This window comes from Vigna radiata, unplaced genomic scaffold, assembly GCF_000741045.1.
Source record: "Vigna radiata var. radiata cultivar VC1973A unplaced genomic scaffold, Vradiata_ver6 scaffold_23, whole genome shotgun sequence".
In the NCBI taxonomy this organism is placed as follows: Eukaryota; Viridiplantae; Streptophyta; class Magnoliopsida; order Fabales; family Fabaceae; genus Vigna; species Vigna radiata.
In genome coordinates this window covers 1,566,884-1,593,506 of record NW_014541837.1, presented here as the reverse complement: position 1 = coordinate 1,593,506, position 26,623 = coordinate 1,566,884, and the positions used below count along the sequence as shown (strand labels likewise).

Sequence of the window (26,623 nt, the reverse complement as noted above, 5' to 3'; positions counted from 1 at the left end):
GTTTTGGTCCCTAAGTTATGAACAGATGTTCAGTTTAGTCCCCGCTTTTAAAAATGTAAACCTTTGATTCCTAAGTTATAAAAAATGTATCAAATGAATCCTTTTTTGATGTTCATGGTCAAAGTATAAAGAGCAATCTAAAGTGTTGTTATTATTAAGAAACAAATCAGAGCAATCTAAAGATGTAGCAGTTGTTAAGAAACAACCAAAAAGAGTATTTCAAGTCAAAAAAATGACTCATTTGATACATTTTTTATAACTTAGGGACCAAAGATTTACATTTTTAAAAACGGAGACTAAACTGAACATCCGCTTATAACTTAAGGACCAAAAAGAGGTTTAAACCAAAAAACAACAACTAAATTACTCTCAAATCTACTCAAATCCACTCAAATCATCTCCCCCAAATCATCTCCCCCAAATCCATTAATAAGAACACAACCTAAGGCAATGTTTTGTACTAATTTAGTTAAAAAAGCTGGGGAAATGATTAAACTACGGAAATTTGGAAGCATAGAACTGAACTAAAGTAAAGAATGGGACTAATGATAGTGACTAAAAAGTGATACAACCATGAAATAACAGAAGTATATATATAAAATAAATTATTAAATATTTTTAGAATTATTATATTTTTTTAGTTACTTTATTAGAATTATCTGATTAAGTAGCTATAGTTAAAAACATATATATCATAAAAGGTTTATTTAATAATATTTTAATTATTTAAGGAATCAAATTAAAATATTAAAATATAAGAAACAGTAATTGATAAAAATAGCTATGAAAAAAATAAACTATTGGAGGAAATGCCAAAGTGAAAATTGCACAGTGTGTTTAATGAAATTACCCAAAGAACTAAAAATGTCTCTTATCTCCCAAACGTTCTTTCTCCACCATTATCCTATATATAATTGTGTGTGTGAGTTCTAAAGGTTGCATTTAAGATTGTGTTTTTTACCATTAAGATTACTTTTTCTCATTTTCTTCCCTATAATGGACTCTTTAGCTTAAACTAATATGATTTTGTAAAATTCACTACAAATAAGTAAAAATTTATTTTTGACTCAAATATTATTGTAATAATTTCTATTATATTTTAATGTAAGAGTGTTCAAATTTGGTATATTAATCACATATTCAAAGTTGTTAAGATTTAGTTAAATATTTTAAATGATTATAACTTTCGTTATAAATAAAAACTTTCCAAAAATAAAAATTGTTAGAAATGGAGATGACGAATCTTCATAAGGGATTTGGGGTTTAGAATTTAAAAAAATTATATCATTTACGTTATGTTTTTTTTTATTTTTTAGTATTTTTTATCCATTTTTTTATACTTTACATATTTATTTGATATATCTATATGACAAAAAATTTTGAAATTTTTTATAATATACTTTTACATTGTATAAATATTTTGTATGCTTAAAATATATAAGAAAAAAAAAACAGATCATAATGTAATTTATATAAATTTACGTATTTTTATATATACACTGACATAAATTTAAGTCTAATAAAATATTATACATAAATTATGTGGTAGTTATATCTAATTTAGATAAAATGTAAAATGTATAAAATATATTTTGACAACACTTTTTGACAACTTTTTTGACAACGGGATACGTATCATCATTTTATTGGTCTATTTGAATTTATGTTTAAAAAAATATTTAAAACGGACCAATCACAAGTTGCCACATATGCATTGTCAAAAAGTTGTTAAAAAAGTGTTGTTAAAAGAAGTTTTTCCAAATATCATACGTAAAAGATTTTTTTTTTGTGTGTTAATGATTGTAATACAATGATAATAATAACATTTTTATGTGTTTTTCATTGGGTTTGATTTCTAATAAAAAATTACATCAGTTTTAATTGATGTAATTTATTTATTTATTTAATACACCATTTTACACATTGTATAGATGTTGCGACAATTCCACTTAAACCACCATATTATATTTGGATCCCGTTATTTTAACACACTTTTTTTGACACATATTTTACACCAACAGGTGTCAAGCTGCCATTGGTTGTTTTTTTTTTTGAAAAATTTTGGACACGAAAACGAAAAGATTTTGAAAAATTTTTCGTTCCAAATATAACCTTTGGCCTGTTCAATTACGTTTTGTCTCAGATTTAGTTCTCTCTCTCACATTTCATTCTCCCCCTGCATTGTCGTTCTCCCCCTACTTTCTCTCTGTGACGTTTGGTTTGTGGTTCTCTGTTGTCGGCGTTTGGTGGAAATGGGAAGTCCCGGACAACAGCTTCGTTGGAGCAAGGTAAATGCGTTCTTGGGTATTGGGTTTTTGGTTTGGGTTCTTGGGTTCTTACGTTGTTGTTGTCGGTTTTCGTTGATGTTGTGGTAAGGGTATTATGTTTTTTGTTTTGGTTTTTGGTTTCTTTGTGGGTTCTTGGACGCCTTTTGGGTTTGTTGGTTATTTCCTTTTGTGTTTACATTTGTTTTGTTTTGGTTGAGCAGTTGACGGTTCGTCATTATTTTTCAACGATGTATGTTTGCACTTTGAACGAACACTTGACGGATGAGCAACGGTCACTGATGTCGCAGAACACACTGGATGGAATGTGCAACACCGAACCACAAATGAAGACCTATGTGAGGATGAGAAAAAGAATACGTTATAAGAGCCAAGCCCTGAGGACACCATACACCGGAAATCTAAGACCTATAAGGAAAAATGAGTGATTATTGTATGGTATTTTGAATAAGACAAGAACTTGATGTTGTAACTAAACCTATTTCTTGCAATATATAGTAGATGAATGTTTGGTTCCATGTATTTGTGTTATTGAAGTGGTTTATATTTTGATTTGGTGTACATTTAAAATTTTGAAGAGTCCATTTTTTGGAACTGATAATGTTAGTAACACAAGAATGAAGTAATGTTTGTCATATGATGAATTCGACTGAATTGGTGAAGATGATGCTGCTAAATTATGTCTTGTAATCGATTACGTGAGTTAAACTTAAATTTTTAACAACCTGTTACACATAAGGAGGCACCAATGAAAACATAACGGACCACAGTTGTAGTTTTGCCATGTTTGCTGTCAAAACCTGCATTGTAATCGTTTACAAGGGGTTGTAAACGATTACACGTGTCTGAAATGGATTCTGCACATCCTGTTGAACTGAAGGAGCCACCAGTGAACACGTAGGGGACCACAGTTGAATAGCTTTGTGTTTTGACCCAAGTGCACTTGTTTTAGTTGTAATTTTATGTTCTTGAGTGATGAATGAGTTGAAATTAATGTTTTTGGTCTCCTATGAAGGTGGGGGAAGCACCTATGTTGAGATTATTGAGAGAACTGAAGTTCTGCCATGTTTGCTGTCAAAACCTGCATTGTAATCGTTTACAAGGGGTTGTAAACGATTACGCGTGTCTGAAATGGATTCTGCACATCCTGTTGAACTGAAGGAGCCACCAATGAACACGTATGGGACCACAGCTGAATAACAGTGTGTTATAACCCAAGTGCACTTGTTTTAGTTGTAATTTTATGTTCTTGAGTAAGGAGTGGGTTGAAATTAATGTTTTTGGTCCCCCATGAAGGTGAGGGAAGCACCCATGTTGAGATTATTGAGAGAACTAAAGTTCTGCCATGTTTGCTGTCAAAACCTGCATTGTAATTGTTTACAAGGGGTTGTAAATGATTACACGTGTTTGAAACGGATTCTGCACATCCTGTTGAACTGAAGGAGCCACCAGTGAACACGTAGGGGACTACAACTGAATAGCAGTCTGTTATGACCCAAGTGCACTTGTTTTTTGTTGTAATTTTATGTTCTGATGTGAGGAGTGGGTTGAAATTAATGTTTTTGGTCTCCCGTGAAGGTGGGGGAAACACCCATGTTGAGATTATTGAGAGAACTGAAGTTCTGCCATGTCTGCTGTCAAAATTTGCACTGTAATCGTTTACAAGGGGTTGTAAACGATTACGCGTGTCTGAAATGGATTATGTACATCCTATTGAACTAAAGGAGCCACCAGTGAACACGTAAGGGACCACAGCTGAATAACAGTGTGTTTTGACTCAAGTGCACTTGTTTTAGTTGTAATTTTATGTTCTTGAGTGAGGAGTGGGTTGAAATTAATGTTTTTGATCCCCCATGAAGGTGGGGGAAGCACCCATGTTGAGATTATTGAGTGACTTATTCTTGCTGCACATATTACCTAAGTGACTTATTTTTGCTGCACATATTGAAGTTGTTGGCCTAACTGACTGTTTCTTGCTGCACAAATTGCAGTACTTGGCATATATTGGTAAGGCAATTTTATAAATTACACATAAAGAAACTTGGACATCAATCATGAATCAACAATCATTTCTACATTGCACATAAATAAGCTTGAAATCAATAATACTATTCCAATAATCATTCCGACAATGTATTCATATAAAGTATGGTATGTTACAATGTGTACATAAACCAATTACAAGAACCATATTCCTATGAAAACAAACTACACTACATTTGTACAAAGGAGAACTATCCTACAACAATCCATAGACGTCCAGCGCATCCACTAGTCTTATGTTCTCTTCGTCCAGGATCCAATCACCTTCAATAATTCACAGTTAATCTCCACAGCCTTACGAAGCTCGAAACACCAACGAAATGGTGTCATCGCAATTCGTTCTACATGGACATCTCTTAGTAACCCATTCATATTAACAATGATTGATGAATCAAGAGAGATTCGAACCCGCCACTACAAAACATTAAAAAAAAAATTATTATTTACCAAAAAAAAACCCAACTATATATAACACCATTACTTTAACTTACCTTTGGGTTTCCGGACGCCATTGCAACTACACATATTTCATACAAATAAATCAATGGTAGTGGATTAGGGTTCACAAAACACAAAAATAATAAATACAACAAAAATAGAATAGTGTTCGAGAAGCGAGACAATGCGAAAGAGAACGAAAATACGAAAGACACCCAAACCCAAAACGAAACAAAGCCACAACACCAAACAAACCCAAAACGAGAAAGAGAGCTTACCGATACACAATGATTGTGAAAGACCTCTTTTGGTTGCCTTTTGATGAGATGACGCGTTAAGGAGCAATGTGAGAGATGAAACGAATGGGGAGAGATGAGGCGAATGGAGAGAGGAGGAGGCGAATGGAGAGAGGAGGCGACAGACCCAAGCCAAATTGAACGAAGGATAAAAATGAAACCACAAAAATTAAATTTCATACATTTCATTTTCCAAAATTACCCTCTGGATCATTTAAAAAAGAATGGTTTAAACCTCTTTTTGGTCCCTAAGTTATAAGCTGTTCAGTTTAGTCCCCGTTTTTAAAAATGTAAATCTTTGGTCCCTAAGTTATAAAAAAATGTATCAAATGAGTCCTTTTTTGACTTGAAATACTGTTTTTGGTTGTTTCTTAACAACTGCTACATCTTTAGATTGCTCTTTGTACTTTGACCATGAATATCAAAAAAGGACTCATTTGATACATTTTTTATAACTTAGGAATCAAAGGTTTACATTTTTAAAAGCGGGGACTAAACTGAACATCCGCTCATAACTTAGGGACCAAAAAGAGATTTAAACCAAAAAGAATTGAGTTTTTTCACCCAAACAGACCAACCCACAGACACCATGTGGCGTTATCAAATCTGTGTCAAATAAAGGGTGTTAACAAAACATTTTCCATTATATTTTAGCGAAGATCTATTATACCACCCAATATGTAATGATAGTTAAAAGCAATGCAAAATACAATATTAACCACACAACTTACACATTTTTTAGCGAGATAGAATTAATTGTCATTTTAAGACTTCACTTCAAATGTCAAAATAGAAAATTGAAAGACATTAACTCATTTTTTTTTTCAATATCTACACTTTACCCTTGTAATATGGTTTCAACATAAAATGGTTATTTTATTATAATAATCAGAGTAATTAGTATATTTCTTCAAATATGCATATTATGAAATGACAGAAATTTTAAATCTGGGGAGGCATCTAAAACTAGTAATGTTTCACGAAAGACCAATACACTATAATATCAATTGTAAAAAAGGTTAAACAAAAAGGATTATGATAATTTAACAAGTAGTTATATGTTTCAAATTTAAAAGACAAATTTTAAAGGAAATCATAGTTACGATAACATTTTTTTAGCTTGAAAAGGTTTCATCATAAATATTGAATCAATAATTTTAATAATAACTTATGAATAAAAATATATTGAATCAATAACTGTTAAACAGAAAAGAAAAGATGTTTGTAAGCCTCTGGTGTGTTTGCTAGGTATTTATTAAGCACACCATTATTTTGAAACTCGTAAATTTTTTACACCCACTGGAAATAAATTATTTTACTCTTTAATTTTTCTTTCTTTACAAATACAAAAATTATTCTTTTGATAACTATTTTACCTCTAAAAGTGAATTATGAAGTGGCTATTTGGTATGAAAAAATCATTTTCCATTGTCCTTTATTAAAGGCCCGCATAAGACAAATTGTTTTCTTTCGCCTTTGCATTAATATTCTCAACTTCCTCTTCATCTGTGACCAACCAATTATAAGGAAGCTGGAATTTAGGACCAGACTTGGTGCTGCTTTTTTCTACAAAATCAAAGTTCACATCGCCTTTACACTCCAAGTTAATTTCTTCATCTTCCCTTAATATACTATTTATCCCCCATGCATTAATCTCAAGACTTGGATGGGCTTTAAATGAGATATGTGCTCCTGTTTTCACAAAATGACAGTGTTTTCGAGAGATGTAAATAATCCAAAGATGCTTTGATCCATCCATTTTGTCCCGCTCCAAATTCAGTTGCATGTCGAAGTATTCTTCTGTCTCTTCACTTTCAAAAGACAGATAAAATGGATGTGATGAAGACCTGCCAACCATAGGACCATTCTTTTGCTCAAATATAACACAAAAAACAAAGCCCATCCAGTCGTCATCCTCATTAAATTCCACTATCCTTATAACCGAATCCCCTTTAAATCTGTGATTTAACCAGTATGGAAGTTCCAAACCCCAAGGAACAACAATGTCAAAGCCACACCGAAAATAACATGGATTCTGCAGCAAAAGGAAAAATAAAAACACAAATTTAATTACAGTCAATTAAAACAATAAGCAGGCTTTGGTAAAAGTGATTTTTACATTTAATCTCTAAAGGTACTCTAAATCTCAATGAAAGATTAGATAATATTTCAGGTTTATTTACTAAAATAGTGCAGATTTAATAGGCTTTTATATGGTTGATTTTTTTTTTTTAAAAAAAAAAGCTATATTGGTTATAAGTTGTATAAGGAGATACGACTTTGAAACAAAGAACTCAAAAAGTTGTGCTTGTTAGCACATTTTTACTTATTTTTTGAATAATTGATGTTGTGCTTAGAATGGTGAGTGCAATACATTTTTTTTTTCTTTTTTGTGTAAAAGCCATGTCTTGTGAATATACACACACTAGTACAGAATTGGCTTTTAACGTCACCCCTTAAACGTCAGTTATGCGGAGACTCGACGTAAATTAATGTCCAGTGACACTTTCGTAAATAAGTTGTCAATATAGACGTCAGATAAGAGGGGTCGCGACGTCTATAATATGATAGACGTCAGGGCCCTCATAACTGATGTCTATAAACCCTCATATACGTCGATTCCCCCGAAAATACGTCAAAACTAAATGAAAAATTTAATAAAAAATAATTTTTTATTCTATTTAGATGTCTGTTATGGAGGGAACCGACTTCTAAAGCACCTTAGACGTCAGTTAATGGGGGAACAAACGTCTAAACCCTAAGCCCAGAAATTTAAAAAGTCACTTTTTGACTCCATATAGACGTCTGATCCTGCCAATCCAGCTTCTAAAGCAGTTTAGACATCAGTTATTGGGGGAACCGACCTCTAAACCCTAAACCCAAAAATTTAAAAAGTCACTTTTTGGCTCCATATAGACGTCTGATCCCGCCAATCCAACTTCTAAAGTACTTTAGACTTCAGTTATTGGGGGAACCGACTTCTAAACCCTAAACCCAAAAATTTAAAAAGTCACTTTTTGGCTCCATATAGACGTCTCATCCCGCCAATCCGACTTCTAAAGCACTTTAGACGTATGTTATTGTGGGAACCGACGTCTAAACCCTAAACTTAAAAATTTAAAAAGTCACTTTTTGGCTCTATATAGACGTCTGTTATTGGGGGAACTGACGTCTAAACCCTAAACCCAGAAATTTAAAAAGTCACTTTTTGACTTCATTTAGACGTCTGTTATGGGGGGAAACCGACTTCTAAAGCCCTTTAAACGTCTGTTATAGGGGAACCAACTTCTAAATGTCGGCATTAAAACACCGTGATCGCGAGGCAGTCGTTACGCGCACTCATTGTTCATCATCTTCGTCGCGATTTCTCTCTACGGGTTACGCTTTTTAGGTTCGTTTTCTCACTTTTGCATTGTTTTAAATTAGTTTTACTCCGATTACATGACTTTTTTATGCATTATCTTTCATTTGAACCAATTAAAATGCGTTTTCGTTGGATTTTGGTGTAGTTATTTGTCGCGTTTTCTCTCTGCGAGTTCCGCTTTTCAGGTTCATTTTCTCACTTTTATACCGTTTTAAATTAGTTTTACTCCGATTACATCACTCTTTTATGCATTATCTTTCATTTGAACCGATTAAAATGCGTTTTCGTTGGGTTTTGGTGCAGTTATTCTCGTGTGCTTGGGCGACATTCTTTGGCGGCGATTTCTTGCGTTTTGCACTCTCCAATTTCCTCTACTACGTTTTTAAAACCATTCAATAAAAAAAAATATACAATACAGTATCTTAAACTAAAATATAAAACTGTAAACTCGAATTACCATTAGTTAGGAGCAACCTCAAAGACGTCTGACTTATATGGATTAGACGTCTATATAGACGTCTGACCTATATAGGTCTGACGTCTATAAAGACGTCTGGCCTATATAGGTCTGACGTCTATAAAGACGTCTGGCCTAAAGGGTCCGACGTCTCTTTAACGTCTCCCGTATCGACGTCGGACAGAGAACAGATATTAAAAGCCCAAAATAACATGCACTAGTGACATACTTTGAAATATATATATATATATATATATATATATATATATATATATATATATATATATATATATATATATATATATTGCACTAAAGTCACCATTTCAAGTACAACTGCATTTGTTTAAAAAAGAGTAAAAACATGCTAATAAAACACGATTTTTTCATTTTAAAGTCATATCTCCCCATACAACTTAACTAATCTCATAATTTATTTTAAAAATGTATCCAATAAAAATCAATGAAAACTGCACCATTTTAGTAAATAAACTGAAATTTCATCCAAAGATGGAGAAACGGGAGGTGTGCAGAATGCGTACCTTAGCTAGTCTTAAAAGCCATGTCAGTTCTTGGTAATAGGGTGGATCAATCCAATTTATCTCGGGACAATCGAAAAAATATAGGCCTGATCTATGATCACGAGATCCAGATACCGTTTTGAAGTACCTTCCCGTTGATGAAGAACTTCTTGTTGAAAGGTAAGGCAAACGTTGAAGCCTATGGCAATGGGACACGTTTAAATACGCTAGATTACAAAGCTTGCCAATTGAAGATGGTATAAAAACAAAATTGTTTCCCTGCAGATTCAGTCTTTCTAAACAAAACAAGTCTCCAATAGCATCAGGTACTTTAAGAAGGTTGCAGAAGCCTATGTCCAAAAGAATCAAAGAGATCATGGATAAAGAAATGAAAGATCTCCATAAGGAATAATCAGTAAGTTGAAAACAGCCAGAGAAATCTAGAGTCTGAAGAGATTTCATGATATTATTGTTGCTAGGTATACTAACAAGGCTTGTGCAGTCTCTCAAACTCAAGAATGTAAGCTTTGTAAGGACTCCAATAGATTCATGAATCGAGGACAAACTTGTACATCCATTGAAGTCAAGGTACTCAAGATTTGTTGTCCATGTAAAATCTGGCGTGTTTTCAAGTTTAGTGCAACCAGAGAAATGTAGAACTCTCAAGGAACTTAAATTAAATCCATTGCCAAATTTGATGCTGATGAGATTGCTGCAATTTCTTAAACTCAAGAAAGCAAGTTGTTGAAGAAGCCCAATTGATGGGTGGACAAATAATAAATCTGTGCATCCTGAAAGATCCAGACGCTCAAGGTTTGGGACCCCAGTAAAATCAGGAGTCTCTATAAGATATTTGGAGTTACTCAAATCCATTCTTTTCAGACATGGGAAATGCTGTGGTGATTTAAAACAACCAGATATTAGCATCTCTTTTTAAAACATACATTTCATTATGTCACTTTAAACAACCACATCATCTCTTTTTAATAAAAATAAATAAGAAGACATTAAAATACCTTGCGGCCTTCCCATAAGCAGTTGATGCTACTATTAGGCATGTTCAATTCCACAAGGCCAAGGGCTGCAAAACTTGATGGCAAAGAAGCAAAAGGATAATCATGCCACAAAAGATATCGCAGGCTCTGAGAAAGAAAATTAAGGCTTCCCGAAAAGCTTTTATGATATAATATGAGTAATCTAAGTTTCTTCATTTTTGACAATCCATCAATGCTAAATTCTGAAATAGCTTCGTTTTTATTTAGAACTATGGCTTTAACATCATTTGTTCCCTGGAAAACATGGAATAAACATGTGTGAAAGCAATCAATCACCTCAATAACAGTATTATTTTGTTCCAAACATAAGATCTTTAATAATATCAAGCAGAAAAATTATAGGATGGGATAAAATATCTTGATGTAATCAATTGTTTTATATAATGATATGATACAATCTTTCATATTGGGTTATACTGAGAATTAGGTTAGAAATGTATAGGATAATTATTCTCTCTTTTAATCCTTTTCTCATTTAATTTCTCTTTTATCTTCAGAACCTTTCATAATCATCTTCAATTTTATCTTTTAATAAATATTACCACTTATAATTTTGTTCCTACAAAGATTATTGAACAAAGTATGTAATAAATTTATCTCAAATCTAAATTTACAGTTTTTAGATTTCTATTACACTTTACTTTTAATTGGAATTGGATGGGATATAAATTTGACAATTAATTAGATTTTGAAAATTCAAAATCAAGATTAGTTTTAGTCTATTCAAGTATTGAAATGTTAGGTATGGTCAAATTCAACTGAGGTAACATCAATTCAGACTCATGCAAAGTTGGACCAAATGAATTTAAATTAAAGTTAAGCCAAAATGACTTGAATCCAGGTCAAGTCCAGTAGGCTTGAGCCTTGTTCAAGCCAAACCTAGGTGAGCCCACGTTTACTCGACTTAGGATGAGTCCATGTTTACCCAGGTTTAGGTCAATCAACCGACGTTTAGTTGAGTTGGCCTAAGCCTAAGTCGGTCCTAGTTCAATAAGATCAAGTCAGACCTAGAGTAATAACAAAAGAACAAGTTTGATCAGTGTCAAGTTAGGTCAAACCTAGGCGAAGCCAAGTCGACCCAAACCTAAGTCAACCCAAGTCAGCTAGGGCACAAGTTAATGTAGTAAAAGGTATAGTCGAGGTGGCCCAGACCAAGCCAAGTTGATCCAGTTTGACCCCATGTTAAGTCGAGAAGACTTAGACCTGTGTTGACCCATGTTGACTTGAGATGAGTCGAGCGTATAGGTTAAGTCGCCTTGGGCACAAGTTGAGTTGAGACGGCACAAGTAGGTCAAGTCTAGTTGCCATACACCAATATTGAGTTATGTAGTTTGAGTCTAAATCGAGCTGAGTTTCCTGGGCCTAGGCTGAGTAGAGATGCCTAGGCCTGGGTCAAGCCTAGTTGCTTGGACTCGGGTTGAGTTGAGCCAAGTTGGCATGGACTCTAGTTGATTTGGGTCTACAAAGGAACATGTTAAACCATGTGGAGCGAGGCCAATGTCGTGTTAAGTTCAATCAAATTAGTTTAAGCTAAGTCGACCTAGATCTAGGTTAGGCTAAGTCAACCTAAGTTCAAGTCAAATCGAGTTAAACAGAACCTAGGTTGAGTCAAATCACCTAAAATCCACATTGAGCGAGTAGAGAGGTGCCTAAAATGAGTTGAGTCACCCCGAGCTATATAATGTTTATGCTAATGAAAAAAATATGTGTGAAGATTAGTTTAGTAAAATCTTGACTAAAGGTCCTTGACTATAAGAAGTAGTAGATCGTCTAATAGTTTAAGGGCATCTAATGGTACAAGATCGTCTGTCTTAATCAAATTGTCTACCTTACATTAGTTATAGTTTCCTCGTTGATATCATAGTTCACTTGGACTGACGTTTCGAGTGCATATGCAAAGTTTTAGAGATATTATATTTAGTTTATATTTATCTCTTATCTTTAGTTAGTTTGTTTATATTTCTTATTTGTATTTTGGGCTTAACCCATATTTTTTCTATTATAAATAGAGGATCCTATGTGTATATTCAACACAAGGGAGTTTTCACCATATTCAACTTGGTATCAGAGCAGGATTTTTTTGATTCTTTTCTACTCTGTCTTTGTTGCCGCCGGTGGCCGGTGGTTACTACCACCGGCGGCCCCCTAAAAGTCTATTTTTCAACCTGTCTTTGTACTTCAATGGGCGATCCCTGGTTTCTGTCTCACCAGTGCCGTTGTCCACCATCATCCGCTATCGTCCTCCGTCCACTATCGCCGGCCACCGTTGCTGGTCGTCCACCGTCGTCGGCCGGCCACCGTCTCCAACCACCGTCTCCAGCCACTGTCTCCAGCCACGTCCGTCGACCACCATCGCCGTCTCCTGTTCGCCGGCCGTTCATAGCTGGATCAACTGCCCCTTCCACTATATACGTTAATTCTGGAAAAATAAAAGTGTCTCTCTTCAGTATTGTATCTCTGTTCATTATCCCTTTCCATGATGTGTGTTTAGCTTTATATGGTCATTTATTTACAAGTCTCCATGGACAGTCGTGGTTAACACCAAGGAATTTCAACACCAAAGTTATAGGTTAAAACAATTTCACCATCCCATTGTCAAATCTGTCAGATTTTTTTGGGTGTTTTGATGAATAAGAGTGCATTATGACCTTCCACTTTCACGGTTTGTCATCAGTGCACTCTTCTTATTCATCAAAGCACCCAAAAAAAAATTTGATACCAATTTCAACACCAAAATTATGGATTGAAACAATTTCACTCGCCCTTTGTCAAATCTGTCAAATTTTTTTCTTTAGTGATTTGTTTGCAATGTCATTCAATTCAATATTAAGGACCGATTCAGTTCCTGCAATGGAATGACTTGTCAATTCGAAAATTTAGCTTTCTTGTCCAATCAATAAATTGTTTTGCTATGGTTACATCATTCTCCCTAAGAACACTTACATTCATAGGATCATGTACAGGTGGCTCAACCACAAATTCTTAATTGCCCAGCAATTTTCCACTACTTGGAAGGAGAAGGTACTTAAGTAATCAGCATCATACTAAATCTGATGGCACTTTCATCTAGCAAGCACAGATCATATTTTGTACCTTTTCCTTAAAGCCATGATTAGTGAGAACTTCCAGGTGTCCAAAGAACAAATCTTAGAAAATGTGATATGAGATATATCTTATGAGAATCAATAGATCTGACCACTTTTATGAAGTTTACATAAGAAGCCATACTCGATAATTTCCAGAAGATGCAATCCAAGAGATGAAATATATAGACCAATTGTAAAGAAAACTCTTCACCAACTCATATCTTCCAATTCATGCCTACAACAATGAGAAGGAAACTCTAGGCCCTGGTAGATCCACATAGAATTGAGCACTTAGTTTACCTGAGTCATAGGGAGATCCAGTTATATTTCCTCAGAAAGGCAGCCAATATGATAAGTCCTAGTATCAGAATTCTGGTCTTTTGAGGATATGCTTAAAATTTTTGAAAAGGAAAATTGCCAATAAGGTCGACGGACTAGAGGTAACAGTAGAGTTGATTTTTTATCCATTGCAAGTAGCCATGAAGATTTGCTGCATGGTTTTGAAAACAGAGTCTGGTAGCTGCAAATCCAATGCAAAAGACAATATAAATTGGTTTCAGTCTGGTTCCCAAGAAAGTACTGAAGAGCAGTTGTAGCATACTCCGTAATATGTCTAAACACATGATGAACTGAAAAACCCCTTGCACGCACGTAGCTTCCACTCTCGTCTGGAGAAAAGAAAGCTACAAAATCAGGATCCATGGAACCAGCAGGATGCAAGGATACAACAACTCTGAAGAAAGATGGGAATAACATTTCTATCACTGCAACCTTCTCTTCAGCAACAGTTCTAATTGATCCTAGCCTTAATTTATTAGAATTGTGATTGTTATGTTCTAGAGAACTCTCATTTGCCGATGAGCTAAGTGTGGAGGCTCTTTTTAACTAGTCCAATCGTTCAAAAGTTAAAATTTTCAGACTTCGCACATCCTTCTCTACAGACTTCAGAACATAAGGTAGCGTCCTTAAAAACCTAATTTCTTCCTTGGGATCCACTGTAATTTCTTTGAAGTTGAGTCACTACCTTCGAGTCCATCATCAAGATGTGGGAAAAAACACCTTTTCTGATTATTGAAGGCTTTGAGAGCTAACCTAGTCCTATCGACGACAAAAGCGCCAGCTTGACCCGCAAGCTGTTGTTTCCACGCATACGCAACCATAGCGCCATCTGGACAAACTAGCGCCACATGTGTTGAAAGTCCCACATCGATTAGATATAAGACCAATTTATAATATATAAGTGAGGTGCAAACCTCACCTTACAAGCCGGTTATATGTGGTTGAGTTAGGCTTAAAAACTCACTTCTAACATGTATAAGTGAGGTGCAAACCTCACCTTACAATCCGGTTTTATAGGGATGAGTTAATTAGAGCCTATCCTAGCAAGTTCTACGTGGGCATTTCTTCTGCTCTACCCGTTGTCAGGCCGCTATTGGACCACCTAATTTCTACTATCACGCATGAGATGTTTATATCTCAGCGTGAAGGGGGTATGTTGGAAGTCCCGAGATAAGACAAATTTATAATATATAAGTGAGGTGCAAACCTCACCTTACTGGCCGGTTTTGTGGGGTTGAGTTAGGCTTAAAACCCACTCCAGAAAGTCCTCCAGATTCCTCAAAAATCAATCCAGGGCTATGAGTGATTAAAGCACCCAATTATTGCTCATTGAAAACCCAGTAACAGAATTGGTTGCGGAAGAACGTGATAAGAATTAATTTTCTTCTAATACCATGTTATAAGAATTTTTTCTATCAAGGAATGTAGTATTTTATGAAAACATATTTCCTTTTCTTACTAGTGATAAGCACTCACCTATTGATACAAAAAATTTAAATTCCTTGGATTTTGTCACCAAAATCATTTCCTCTCCATCACCTCTTTTCTCAAAAGCTATTGATCAACCCTCTTTACCACCTACATCTCCTCCTTCTATTGTTCCAGACCCTGTTATTGTTTCTTCTCAACCTATTTTTGTTGAACCTGTCACTGCTACTCCACAAAGGAAATCAACCAGGCCAAAACATAAACCATCTTATCTGTAGGACTATTATTGCAACATGTTATCTACTTTTTCCGCCACTCAGTCATCCACAGGTACCTTATATCCTATCTCTTCATATCTCTCCTATGATGCATTATCATCTCTTCATAAATCATATGTCCTTAATCTTTCCCAAGTTAGTGAACCTAAAACCTATAACTAAGCCATCAAACATGATTGTTGGAGAAATGCCATGGATCAAGAAATTGCAGCTTTAGAAAATACCAGAACTTGGGTTTTGACTAATCCTTATGGAAAGCAACCTATCGGATGTAAATGGGTATACAAAATAAAGAGGCATGCTGATGGGAGTACTGAACGATACAAGGCAAGGTTAGTAGCCAAAGGCTACACACAACAACAAGCCTTAAATTACTTTGACACTTTTTCACCTATTGTCAAACTCACAACAGTAAGATTGGTTCTGGCTTTAACAGCTTCCAAACATTGATATTTACATCAACTAGATGTATAAGTGATTTTTTAAGCCTAACTCAACCCCACATAATCGGCTTGTAAGGTGAGGATTGCACCTCACTTATATATTATAAATTGGCCTTATCTTTAGTCGATAAGGGACTTCCAACACACCCCCTTCACGCCGAGGTATAGACATCCCGTGCGTGATAGTAGAAATTGGGTGGTCCAATAGCAACCCGACAACGGGTGGAAACAGAAATGCCCACTTAGAAATCGCTAGGATAGGCTCTAACCATGGCTCTGATACCATATTAAAAGGTGGATTTAGGCCTAACTCATCCCTACAAAACCGGCTTGTAAGGTGAGTTTTGCACCTCACTTATATATATATATATATATATATATATATATATATATATATATATATATATATATATATATATATATATATATATATATATATTATATATATATATATATATATATATATATATATATATATATTATAAATTGGCCTTATCTCTAGTCGATGTGGGATTTCCAACAATATGCAAGCCCCAAAAGTATTTCCTCGATCGAAGTGATTCATTGAGAACTCTAGATTCTTCCAACTCCTTATCAAGTGATCAAAGGTCTTGAAGATACTGACGCATGCAAGCGTCTTCCTTGAGGAACATTTGTCAGATTTTTTTTGGGTGCTTTGATGAATAAGAGCGCATTATAATCTTCTACTTTCACGGTTTGTCGTCGGTGCGCCATCATTTCCACCGTTTGCCGTGAGGGGAGTATGTTTCCAGCCATTGCAGGCCCCACCAGTCAAAGATGGCAATCCCTGTAGTTTTGTCACTTTCAGCCACTACAGGTCCCATTACCCCATTAGTCAGTGATGGCAATCTTTGCAGCATTGTAGCTTTCAGCTATTGCAGGCCCCATACTTACTTGATGGCAATCCAGTCCTTGCAGTTTGTCATATTCCTCCTTTGTCAAAGTCATCCTACTTGATGTTTCATGGTGCTAGTTGATGTTTCGCAGTTGTCCACCATTGTCCAATCCATAATCTGTTGTTATTCATTGACCTGTGATTGCGTATTTGTTTGCCGCACACTCTTGAAGACAGATTATGTATTTCAAATTGAGTTTATTTATTCCAAGCTCGGTCCATAGAATTTGTATGTTCCAGCTTGAGAGGGAGTGTTAGAGATATTATATTTAGTTTATATTTATCTCTTATATTTAATCAGTTTGTTTATATTTTTTATTTGTATTTTGGACTTAACCTATATTTTTTCTATGATAAATAATTATCTGTATATAAGAGAGTTTTCACTATATTCAACTCAAAGAATTGATCACTTCTCTTTTCCAACTGTTTTGAAATGTTTTTATAACAGTTAGTTACACGATTATTTCTCTATATAAATAGTTACAGAGGATTTTTGTCAATTGTGTTATTTTCTTAAGAAAATAACACAAGTAATACTTAACTGCACAACTAATATTTCAGTGAATTCCATTTTTCCCCAAACCATTAGATTTCATTCGTTCTCGTCCACGACTATGTTTTTCTTCTCAAATTACAAACAGAAAATATAACTATTACATTGAAAGAAATTAATGACAATCAATTTTAAAAGTTATAAAAACAACTTAAATGACACAGTAAAATGATGGAAGTACTATTAATATTCCTCCCAAATACTTAAATAAGTTGCATGTTAACATTATTCAATATTCACTAACATGGAAATTATAATTTGTTACCGTTTGGGTCGTCAACACATGAAAGAAATCTTCATAAAGCCATATTCTACTCCATGATTCTGGTTCTTCGGGACATTGGTTGCGAACAATCTTCTTCCCCAATTCTTGCAACATATCATGCATATGAATTTGTTGATCCTTAATTGTTATGAGCGATTTCTCAATCATTCTTGGAATTCCAATGTGAGGGTGTAATCCACAACACTCCAGAATTCGCTTAACATAATCCTCTCTCTCTTCTTTAAAGAAACAAGCAATGTGTAAAAATATTTCTTTTTCCATATAGTGTAGTCCATCAAAACTTATTTGAAGTACATCCATGATTTTATTATTATCTGGATGGTTCTCAAATCTATCCAAAGTATCTCTCCATTCACTAGAATTTCTTCCACACAAGAAAGACCCTATTACTCTAACTGCTAATGGAAGACATTGGGAATATTTGAGTACCTCAGGAATCAACTCCACACAACTACTGTTTTGCTCTTCACTTTTGAACGCTTTTGTATAAAACAATTCACGAGCATCTTTATCATTCATTAATGATACTTTGTGTATTACATGAGCTCCATACACTTTTAGAATATGCTCATCCCTACTGATAATAATCATTCTACTTCCTCCGAAAAGCAATTTAGAATTTATTGCCAGTTCCTGCAATTGCTCTAATTCATCAACATTGTCAAGAACTAAAAGAACCTTTATCTTATGNAGCCGATTTCTTACAATCCCTGATATTTCAATAGGACTGTATGTATCTAGACATTTTTCACCCAAAGTTTGATGAATAATTTGCTTTTGAACAGCAGTATGGCCACCATCTCTGTAAAGTTTGCTCACATCCTCAATGAAACAAGAAGCATCAAACCTATGAGACATTTTGTCATATAGCACAGCTGCATGAGTCGTCTTTCCTATTCCACCCATTCCCCAAATTCCTAAAACTTGAACATCATCACTTTTTGAACTTAACTTTAATTTATCTTCTAATGCTTGTACGCGTGGTTGTATCCCAATAAGATCATTAACAAACCCAGAGAATTTATGACCCAGTGTTTGTATCACCGCTTGAACAATATTTTCAATTTCACCAAATTCTGACCTGGAGATGAAAAGAATTATTAACAGACTAAAAAACTTTAATAAATGAGACATTTGTTTTTATTCTTAAATTTCGGAAAAAGAAAACTTAAACGAGTGTTTCCTAAATTACCTCTAAACGAGAATTTTTAAATAAAAAATATTACTGTTTAAAGTAACATTAATTATTCCATTATCAATACTTTTAATCTTTAATTGATTTCTATATATATTATATTGTAAAAATGAAAGATAAAATTAAAATGGTATAAAAATTTTATTAACATACTTAAACTTCCATTTTAACCTAAAGAAAAGAAATATATTTTCCAAAAGAAATAAAGAAAAACTCAATTCAAAGTCAAAATGTAAGACAAGAAAGAACCTTAATTAAAATACATACTTGTTTCTGATATCCCAACCAGCTAAATTGGCCAAATCCGTCATAGCTTTCTCCCACCGAAGGACCTTGTTTGGCTCTTTAAATTTCGATCTGTGTAAAACAAAAGCATTCTCATACGCTCCACTCTGACGTCGTACGTGAGACGGATCAACATCATAGAAAACAGGAAAAACAGTTTGGTTAGATTGTTGTTTGCAATCAGCTATAGTGGCCATTTCGTCCAAACACCACGAGGAGGAAGGATAATCTTGGGAGAAGACGATGATAGAAATTCGAGAACCTCTGATTGCTTGTAGAAGCTGTGATGAAATGGATTCTCCTTTGCGGAGCTTGTGGTCGTCTTTAAAGACAAAAATACCCTTCCGGAGAAGATGAGAGTAGAGATGATCAACGAAAGAGTTGCGGGTGTCAGAACCTCTGAAACTGATGAACACATCGTACTTGTGGTCTTGGTTTTGGATGGTGTCCGAAGAATGATTGGAAGAAGAAGAAGCAGAAGCAGATTCTGATGGGATAACATTGGAAGAGGATGATCGACGACCCAACCGGCCCCACAACCTTCTAAACCCTAATTTGTCTGTCATTATCATGGTAGTGGTTTTTCCCTCATGTTAAAAGTAAAGATAGTGGAAGAATAGCTCACTGTTGGGAAGAGAAGAAGGAAAACGCAATAGTTAGGTGAGGAACATGGAAAATGATGAAACAATGGGATCCGTGAGGTGTGGGTTAGGCACACTCTGCACTTTCTCTATAGAAATGTCCATGAACTATTTAATATGTCCATGGAAATGTCCATGGATTCTAACGAAAGATCGAGTTAATAACCATCAACTATTTAATATTTTTTACAGATTTTTTTATAGAAAAAAAAACTTCATTATTCATAAAATATTTCTTATAAGTTTTTATAAATAATTATATTATTTTTATATGCGGTGGGAAACTCAAACAACTGTTACACACACGTGTTATATATAATATATATATATTTTAGCAATGTTACTTTATATTCTAAAGTGTTGTTATAATTTCTCTCAAATTTTCTTAAAATTTTATTATCAACTTAGCTTTATGTTTAAATAGTATCTAAAATAATATTTAGAGATGATATATGTAAGAAGCTAAAATAGTATTAAAGTTGATAGGTGTTTTAAAATATGAGATAGAATATTTTATTGTTAAAATAATTCAATAATATAAATACAATTTCATAAACATGTCTTATTATCTAAAACACTTGTCATCTCTCTAAAATACATTCTCTGAGTTCTCTCTCTCTTTTCTCTAAAATTTCTAGCTCCTGAGATGTATGTTTGATGATCAGTAGGTACTTAGAAGATCACAACAGTGAGTTTTTCATTCTTTACCGGTCGATTTTTCTTATAGAGTAAGTCGGTTTCTGCTTTTTTTTCTTTAATTCTTACTTTAAGACACATGCATATAGAATTCCTCGCACGTGTCACCTTATATCTTTTTCTAGCTCCTTGTCGATTAGTAGTCCTAAGGACTTACTTTGGTCACGATTCTGTTGTTTTTAGGCGTTTTTAAAATTTTTTGAGCTAAGGTAGGGATATTACACTATATAGAACTGTGGTAACTTTCCCAATCAAGTAAGGAAAGCTAATTGTTTGTCTTTAAATTCGTCTTATAATGTATGAGTTATGTTTGATATGTTGCAAAGAATTATGTTTGGATAAATATGTGATGATAAAGATAATTTTGTGTGTGATGTTGATATGCTGATGAATGGTGTTGGTCATGGTTGAGATTTTGAACTGAACTGAATGTTTTATGTTGTATTGTGGTTTAACTAGGTGTAAAAACTAGTGAAGAGTTTGAGGTAGTGAAAAGGGATGGTTGTGGAGTTGCTTTGGTTACAATTGGAGTCTTGATAGGAAAATTTCTAGAGAACTAGAATTTGAGTGATAACTGATGTGTTGAGAAAAGGTTGAGATTGAATTATGGGCTATAGAATGGTGTTTTAATTGGAGTAAGTTAATAATTCATAGAAAAATAAGTTTAATGAGGTTTGAGTTAGTCATGAGCACTTGGATAGGTTCAATTGATGTTTAGAATATCAAAGGGAAGTTGTCAATACATGTGGAGATATGGGAGTTAGAATATGTGAGGTTAAGGGGTGCAAATTATGCATAATTGATGTTCTTTAGAATTCTGCAAGCTAGTTGGGAGAGTGGATAACTCCTCAGGTGAGTAAAAATGAGTTTTGGTAGTGGGTTTCAGAGGTTGGGTGAGATTTCTCACTGAGTTGGGGAAACTCTATGTTTGCACTCTCGTTGGTTGATAGAGATTAACTCAATTGAACCTATCAACGTTAGTGCTAGGGTAGTTGTGTTGAGTGCCACTTTTCCAATAGTGTTGGAGCTATGCGCTAGGGTAGTTGTGTTGAGTGCCATGTTGATGGGTTAAGTTCTTTTAATTATTTTCTTTTGGTTTCACATGATTGGGTGCTATATTGATATTGGAATGCTTGTTTGGTATATTATAAGAAATGTTATGAAGGTTTATGCATGATGTTAAGTATATATCAAGGTGTGGTTAAATAAGAGTTTCTAATGGTGAAATTTTTAATGGTTGTTTCAAGTATTGTGTATGAATATAGGAAGCTCAGTCTTGGGGATTATCCTCACACTCTAATGATCATTCATTCTCAATTAGAGAAGAGTGATGCATATGGTGAGAGTATAAAGGGAGTTCTGATGGAATCCGTTTTGGGAACTAAATGGAGATCCGTGAAGGGAGCATCAACTTAAGTTAAGGCTAGAAGAAGAAGATGGAGCTTGAAGGATTTTACTCTTGTGGAGAATCACTTATTAGTCTTCTTTTATCTTTGTAAATATGTAAAAATTTTGTTTAGCTTTGTTTTAGAAGCTTAGTAGCTTTTAGAGTGAAGTAGTGCACCATAAACCTTGATGTAGGTGAATATGTGCTTAAAATGGGTCATAGGAAGCCTTTGGAACATGTCAACATCAAGGAAGGCTCCTATACATTGAACTTGGATGGTAGTTAGGGGGGAAGGCTCCCATTCATCCCCCCTTGCCATAGGAAGCTTTTAGTTCCTTTCTAGTGCATTNAATGCTAGCCTACTCCTTCACCTATAAAAGGAGAGGCAACCTTGTATAATTTTTTAGAACTATTTTGAATGCTAGAGTTTCTTTGCCAAAATTGCAAGTCTCCTTCTCCTTANTTCTCACTCTAAGAAATGTCTTTCTCTAGACTTCTTCTTACTTTCTCCTTCATGGTTGGCCTCACCTCCTAGAAGGACTTCTACCTAGACCATCCAACACCATCAACCACATCTCTTCATCTTGAAAAGCTTCCGCAACATTCATCATCTCACATGGAGTCCATCCTTTGAAGAGCTTCATCAACGCACCTCGGAGAGCATCTCTTGTTGAAGAAGCATCATCAAAGCAACCTCCATCATTTGGTATCAAGGCTATGGTCACTATCTTGGAAGTCTTCAAGAGATAAGTGTCTCAAAATTCTTACCCATTTTTCTTACCCATTTGTGTTGTTGTGAATTCCTTGTTGTTTCATCTTTTCCAACATGTCTAATATGTTGTTTGAGTCATGAGTATGTGTTGTATGTCTTGAAATATTGATTCAAATTAATTGTTCTTCTTGAATCATCCATGTTGTGTGCCTAGGATTTCCAATTTTTCTATTTGTATGTGTGCAGATTCTATGGGTTTGTGTCATGGGTTTGGGTCTTCTTTTGATTCATTTTCTTTGATTTTATGATCATATTGTTTTGTCCTAAGTCTTGTATATCCATATATGTCATCACATCTTTGTTGAACTTGAAAGAAAAATTGAAAACATTGAAAACTTCAAACCTACCCATTCTTTGAAATCTGGTGCAAAGTGCTCTTGGGACTCAATTTTAAAAAATAACTGCAACCAGACCAAAGGTCCAAAATCTACGTTTTATATGTCAAATGAAAGATATTTGAGTCTACTTTCCAGGAAAAAAACACCTCATCTCATTTAGAGTTCTATAGAAAAAGATATGGGTAAAACATTGAGCAAAGGTCAGAGTTGTCCAGTTCCAACGTGAAATTTCGGATTTTTGTGTTTTGGGTTTTTCTAGGTTTTCTTTGAGCTTTATGAGTGTATTCATACTTGTTATTAGTTCCTAAACAAGTTCTTAGTATTAGGTTTCTATTGAGTCATTTTTTTAGTTGTGAAAAGATCATTTGATTCCTTAGGATTTCCTACATACACACTTGAATTAGCCTTGTTTTTTAATGAGTTGTGCAAATATTATGATGCTTGTTGTGTTCTGAAAAATTAAGTGATAAAAACAAAATATCCCTCAATAAAAAACAAAAGAAAAGAAAAAAAAAAGGGACAAAAGAAGTGAAAAAAAAAATTGCAAAAGAAAAGGACACTATAACAACAAGAAACTCAATTTTGGACTTGAATTTTAAGTGTTGTTTGCATTTTCCAGCAAGTTTTTTGCCTTGGCTAATCTGGTTGGTCTTGTATTCTTAGTTTTATTTTGGTTTTATTCATCTATTCTAGCACCTTTCTTTAGGAATTCCATTTGAGTGCCTTCCTATTTGACTTGCCTTAATTTTTCTGTTGTCATTCTTGGCTTTCCTTGAAGTATTGTCTCCTTTAACTCCCTTTGAGTTTAGCTTTTCAAATTGTGCTTTTATTGCTTTTATTTTTGGCCTCTTTGGTGTTGGAAAAACATATTTGGTTGGTGGTTCTTTTTGGAGATTGACTAACCTTGAAGGTAACATTTTTGAAGGCTAAAAAGAAGGCTAAAAGAAGCATTTCTCCTTGGACTTTGGAGGGAGATAACTACATTGTTTTGGAGTGAATCAAGAGAAGACAAACACTTGAAAGAAGCAAGGAATTAGGTGCTGTTTTTTTTTATTGGCTATTAATTTTGTATCACGGAACCTTTGTGTTCTTGTAATTTTTTTTAGTTGATTTCATTTTCTATTTGCTTGGTGTCTTGGGAAAATGTCTTTGGTACAATCCCATCTCCATTGCTAAAATTGTGTAATAGTTTAGTTTCCACTCTTAGAATTGAAGGTGTGTCAAGTGGCTCTTAAGTGTCATTTGCATCTTCACATAGGACCGTTAGTTTACTTGTTTACATAGCATTCAATTCTTTTTATTTTCCTTTTATACATTGTCTTGTTTATCTTTTAAGTCTCCGTGGTACTTAGGTTGTTTGAAAGCATCTTATATAAACCTTTCTTTGGTTTTAGGAGCATTCTTTGCATTTGTATTTAAAAAAAAAAAAAGTTTTGGAAGATTTCTTCTTAGAAGCTTAGGTAAGGCTAACTCAAGGGCACTCTGTCTAGGAAAGACTTGGTTTCTAAGCTTGTCCATTGTGACTCACCTCTCTTTCCTGGGAGCTACTTAGAAGATTCTTATTCTATTGTTTCTCTTTTGAAATCATCCATCAAAAACAAAAAGTTTAATTGTGAAATCCTTTCTCACTCATAGTTGTAAAGTGTTTTGAAAACCTTTTTGAAAATATTTTAAACTTTACAACATGAGTGATCATTCTCATTCAAGTGTTCATGGGAGTGTCAGGGATAGTCAAGAGGACTTACATCTTAGGTATGAACTTACACAAAAAGTAAACAAGTTAGAGAGTATGTTTACTGAGTTTATGATGGAAAAAATGAGAGAAAAACAACAAGCTGAGTCGTCCAACAGAAGAAGGTACACTATAGAAACATCCACCTCTCATGGTAGAAATGAGCTTCAAAATAGTCACCACAAAGAAAACTTCTACCATTCTAGTTTGGATGATAGGTTTTGGGATCATGACAGTTTCTATTATAAGTATACTGAGAATGAGTTGCGTTTAAGAGCTGAGAATGACATTCCACATTTTGGAAGAGAAGTTGATCTGATGTCATACTTAGCTTGGGAAGAAAAGATTGAAAAACTTCAATCATTCATCATTAAGTGCAGTAAGTTTCACATAGTTTGGTTGTGTTCTTCTAGATTTGAGAGCCATGCATATGATTGGTGGTATCAAAGGCAAAATGATGTTAAAAGTGGTATCAAATCACCAATTAGAGATTGGACTGATCTAAAAGCTTGTATGAGAAGAAAATTTGTTCCACCTTCTTTCAAGAGAAATCAAGAGCTTAAACATGAAAAGAGAGAACTCATGGAGAAAGATAGAGAATATATTAGAGGTGAAAAAGAGTTTTTTCTTAAAGAGAAAGAGATCGAAGGGAAACAAGAGAAGCTCTTGAGGGATAAGGAAAGAAGAGAAATGGAAAGGAAGAAAGAGGAACAAATACAATTAGAGAAAAAAGTTAGAGAGAAGGAAGCTAGAAGAGAAAGGGAGGAGAGAGAAAAGAAAGAAAAAGAAGAAAAAGAGAGAAGAGAAATGGAGGAAAGAGAAAAGAAAGAGAAAGAAGAAAATGAGAGAAGAGAAAGGGAGGAGAAACAAAAGAAAGAGAAAGAAGAGATTGAGAGGAGAGAAAGAGTGAAGGAAGAAATCCTGCTCAAAGAAGAACTCCTACTCAAAGATGAATTACTCAAGGCACCTCCTACTCTCCCAATCATAATTGATTCAAGAGTTCTAAAGGGAGTTTTCCAAACTTTGAACTCTTATCCTTTTATTAATGATTCTCATTTCTTGATTTCAACCTTGACTTTTGAAAGTCTTTTACCTCCACTTTCACTCCCCATTATTTTTAACTCCTCAATAACTTTTGAAAAAATCACTTTTTGAGTTGTTGTTACCTCACAAGTTAAAAATAACTCAAGGTGAACAAAAAGATTTTTGTAAATTTGGTCTTATAACTTTTGAAGAAACTAAAACAAGAGATGTCCAATACATCAAGTGTTTTGAGAGAAGGAACACTTCTTTTGAATGTCCTCCTAAAAGAACATTACTTTTAAAAGATCAATACACTAAAAGCTTGGATAACTCTTACTCTTCACCTAGTGAAGAAAAAGTTTTATATTCTGTAGAAAATATAAATTTTCTTCAGGAAAATATTTTCAAAAATAAAAGAACTTATTTCTTTCTTCTTTTGTATATGCTTTTGTCAATACACCAAAATTTTCAAATAAAGGCCAACAACCTTCTTCATAAAACCTTTTCCAAAAACAAAAGACTTTCTTTCTTTGTTCCTTTGTTTAAGTATATTATTTTAATAATACTCCTATTTGTTATTTGTTGTAGGTACATTTTTGATCCAAGAGGAGATCATTAAACAAAAGTTGTGCTTCCTCAAATATCTTTCCGATCTGAGGACAGATCATTTTCAAGAGGGAGGGTATGATGGAATCCGTTTTGGGAACTAAATGGAGATCCGTGAAGGGAGCATCAACTTAAGCTAAGGCTAGAAGAAGAAGATGGA

At 34.2% G+C, this 26,623-nt stretch overlaps 1 protein-coding gene and 1 pseudogene across 1 annotated transcript; both read right to left on the bottom strand.

Annotated features, from left to right (window-relative positions):
* Positions 1-6,463: 6,463 nt before the first annotated feature.
* On the bottom strand, positions 6,464-20,060 carry LOC106778600 (TMV resistance protein N). The gene is made up of 5 exons (XM_014666572.2): positions 19,251-20,060; positions 17,768-18,869; positions 10,418-10,690; positions 9,423-10,295; positions 6,464-7,097 (listed from the first exon to the last, which is right to left on the bottom strand). Exons 1-5 carry the CDS (start codon positions 19,838-19,840, stop codon positions 6,501-6,503), a joined length of 3,435 nt encoding a protein of 1,144 aa, XP_014522058.1. The 5' UTR covers positions 19,841-20,060; the 3' UTR covers positions 6,464-6,500.
* On the bottom strand, positions 12,883-16,999 carry LOC106778601 (annotated as a pseudogene).
* Positions 20,061-26,623: the final 6,563 nt, after the last annotated feature.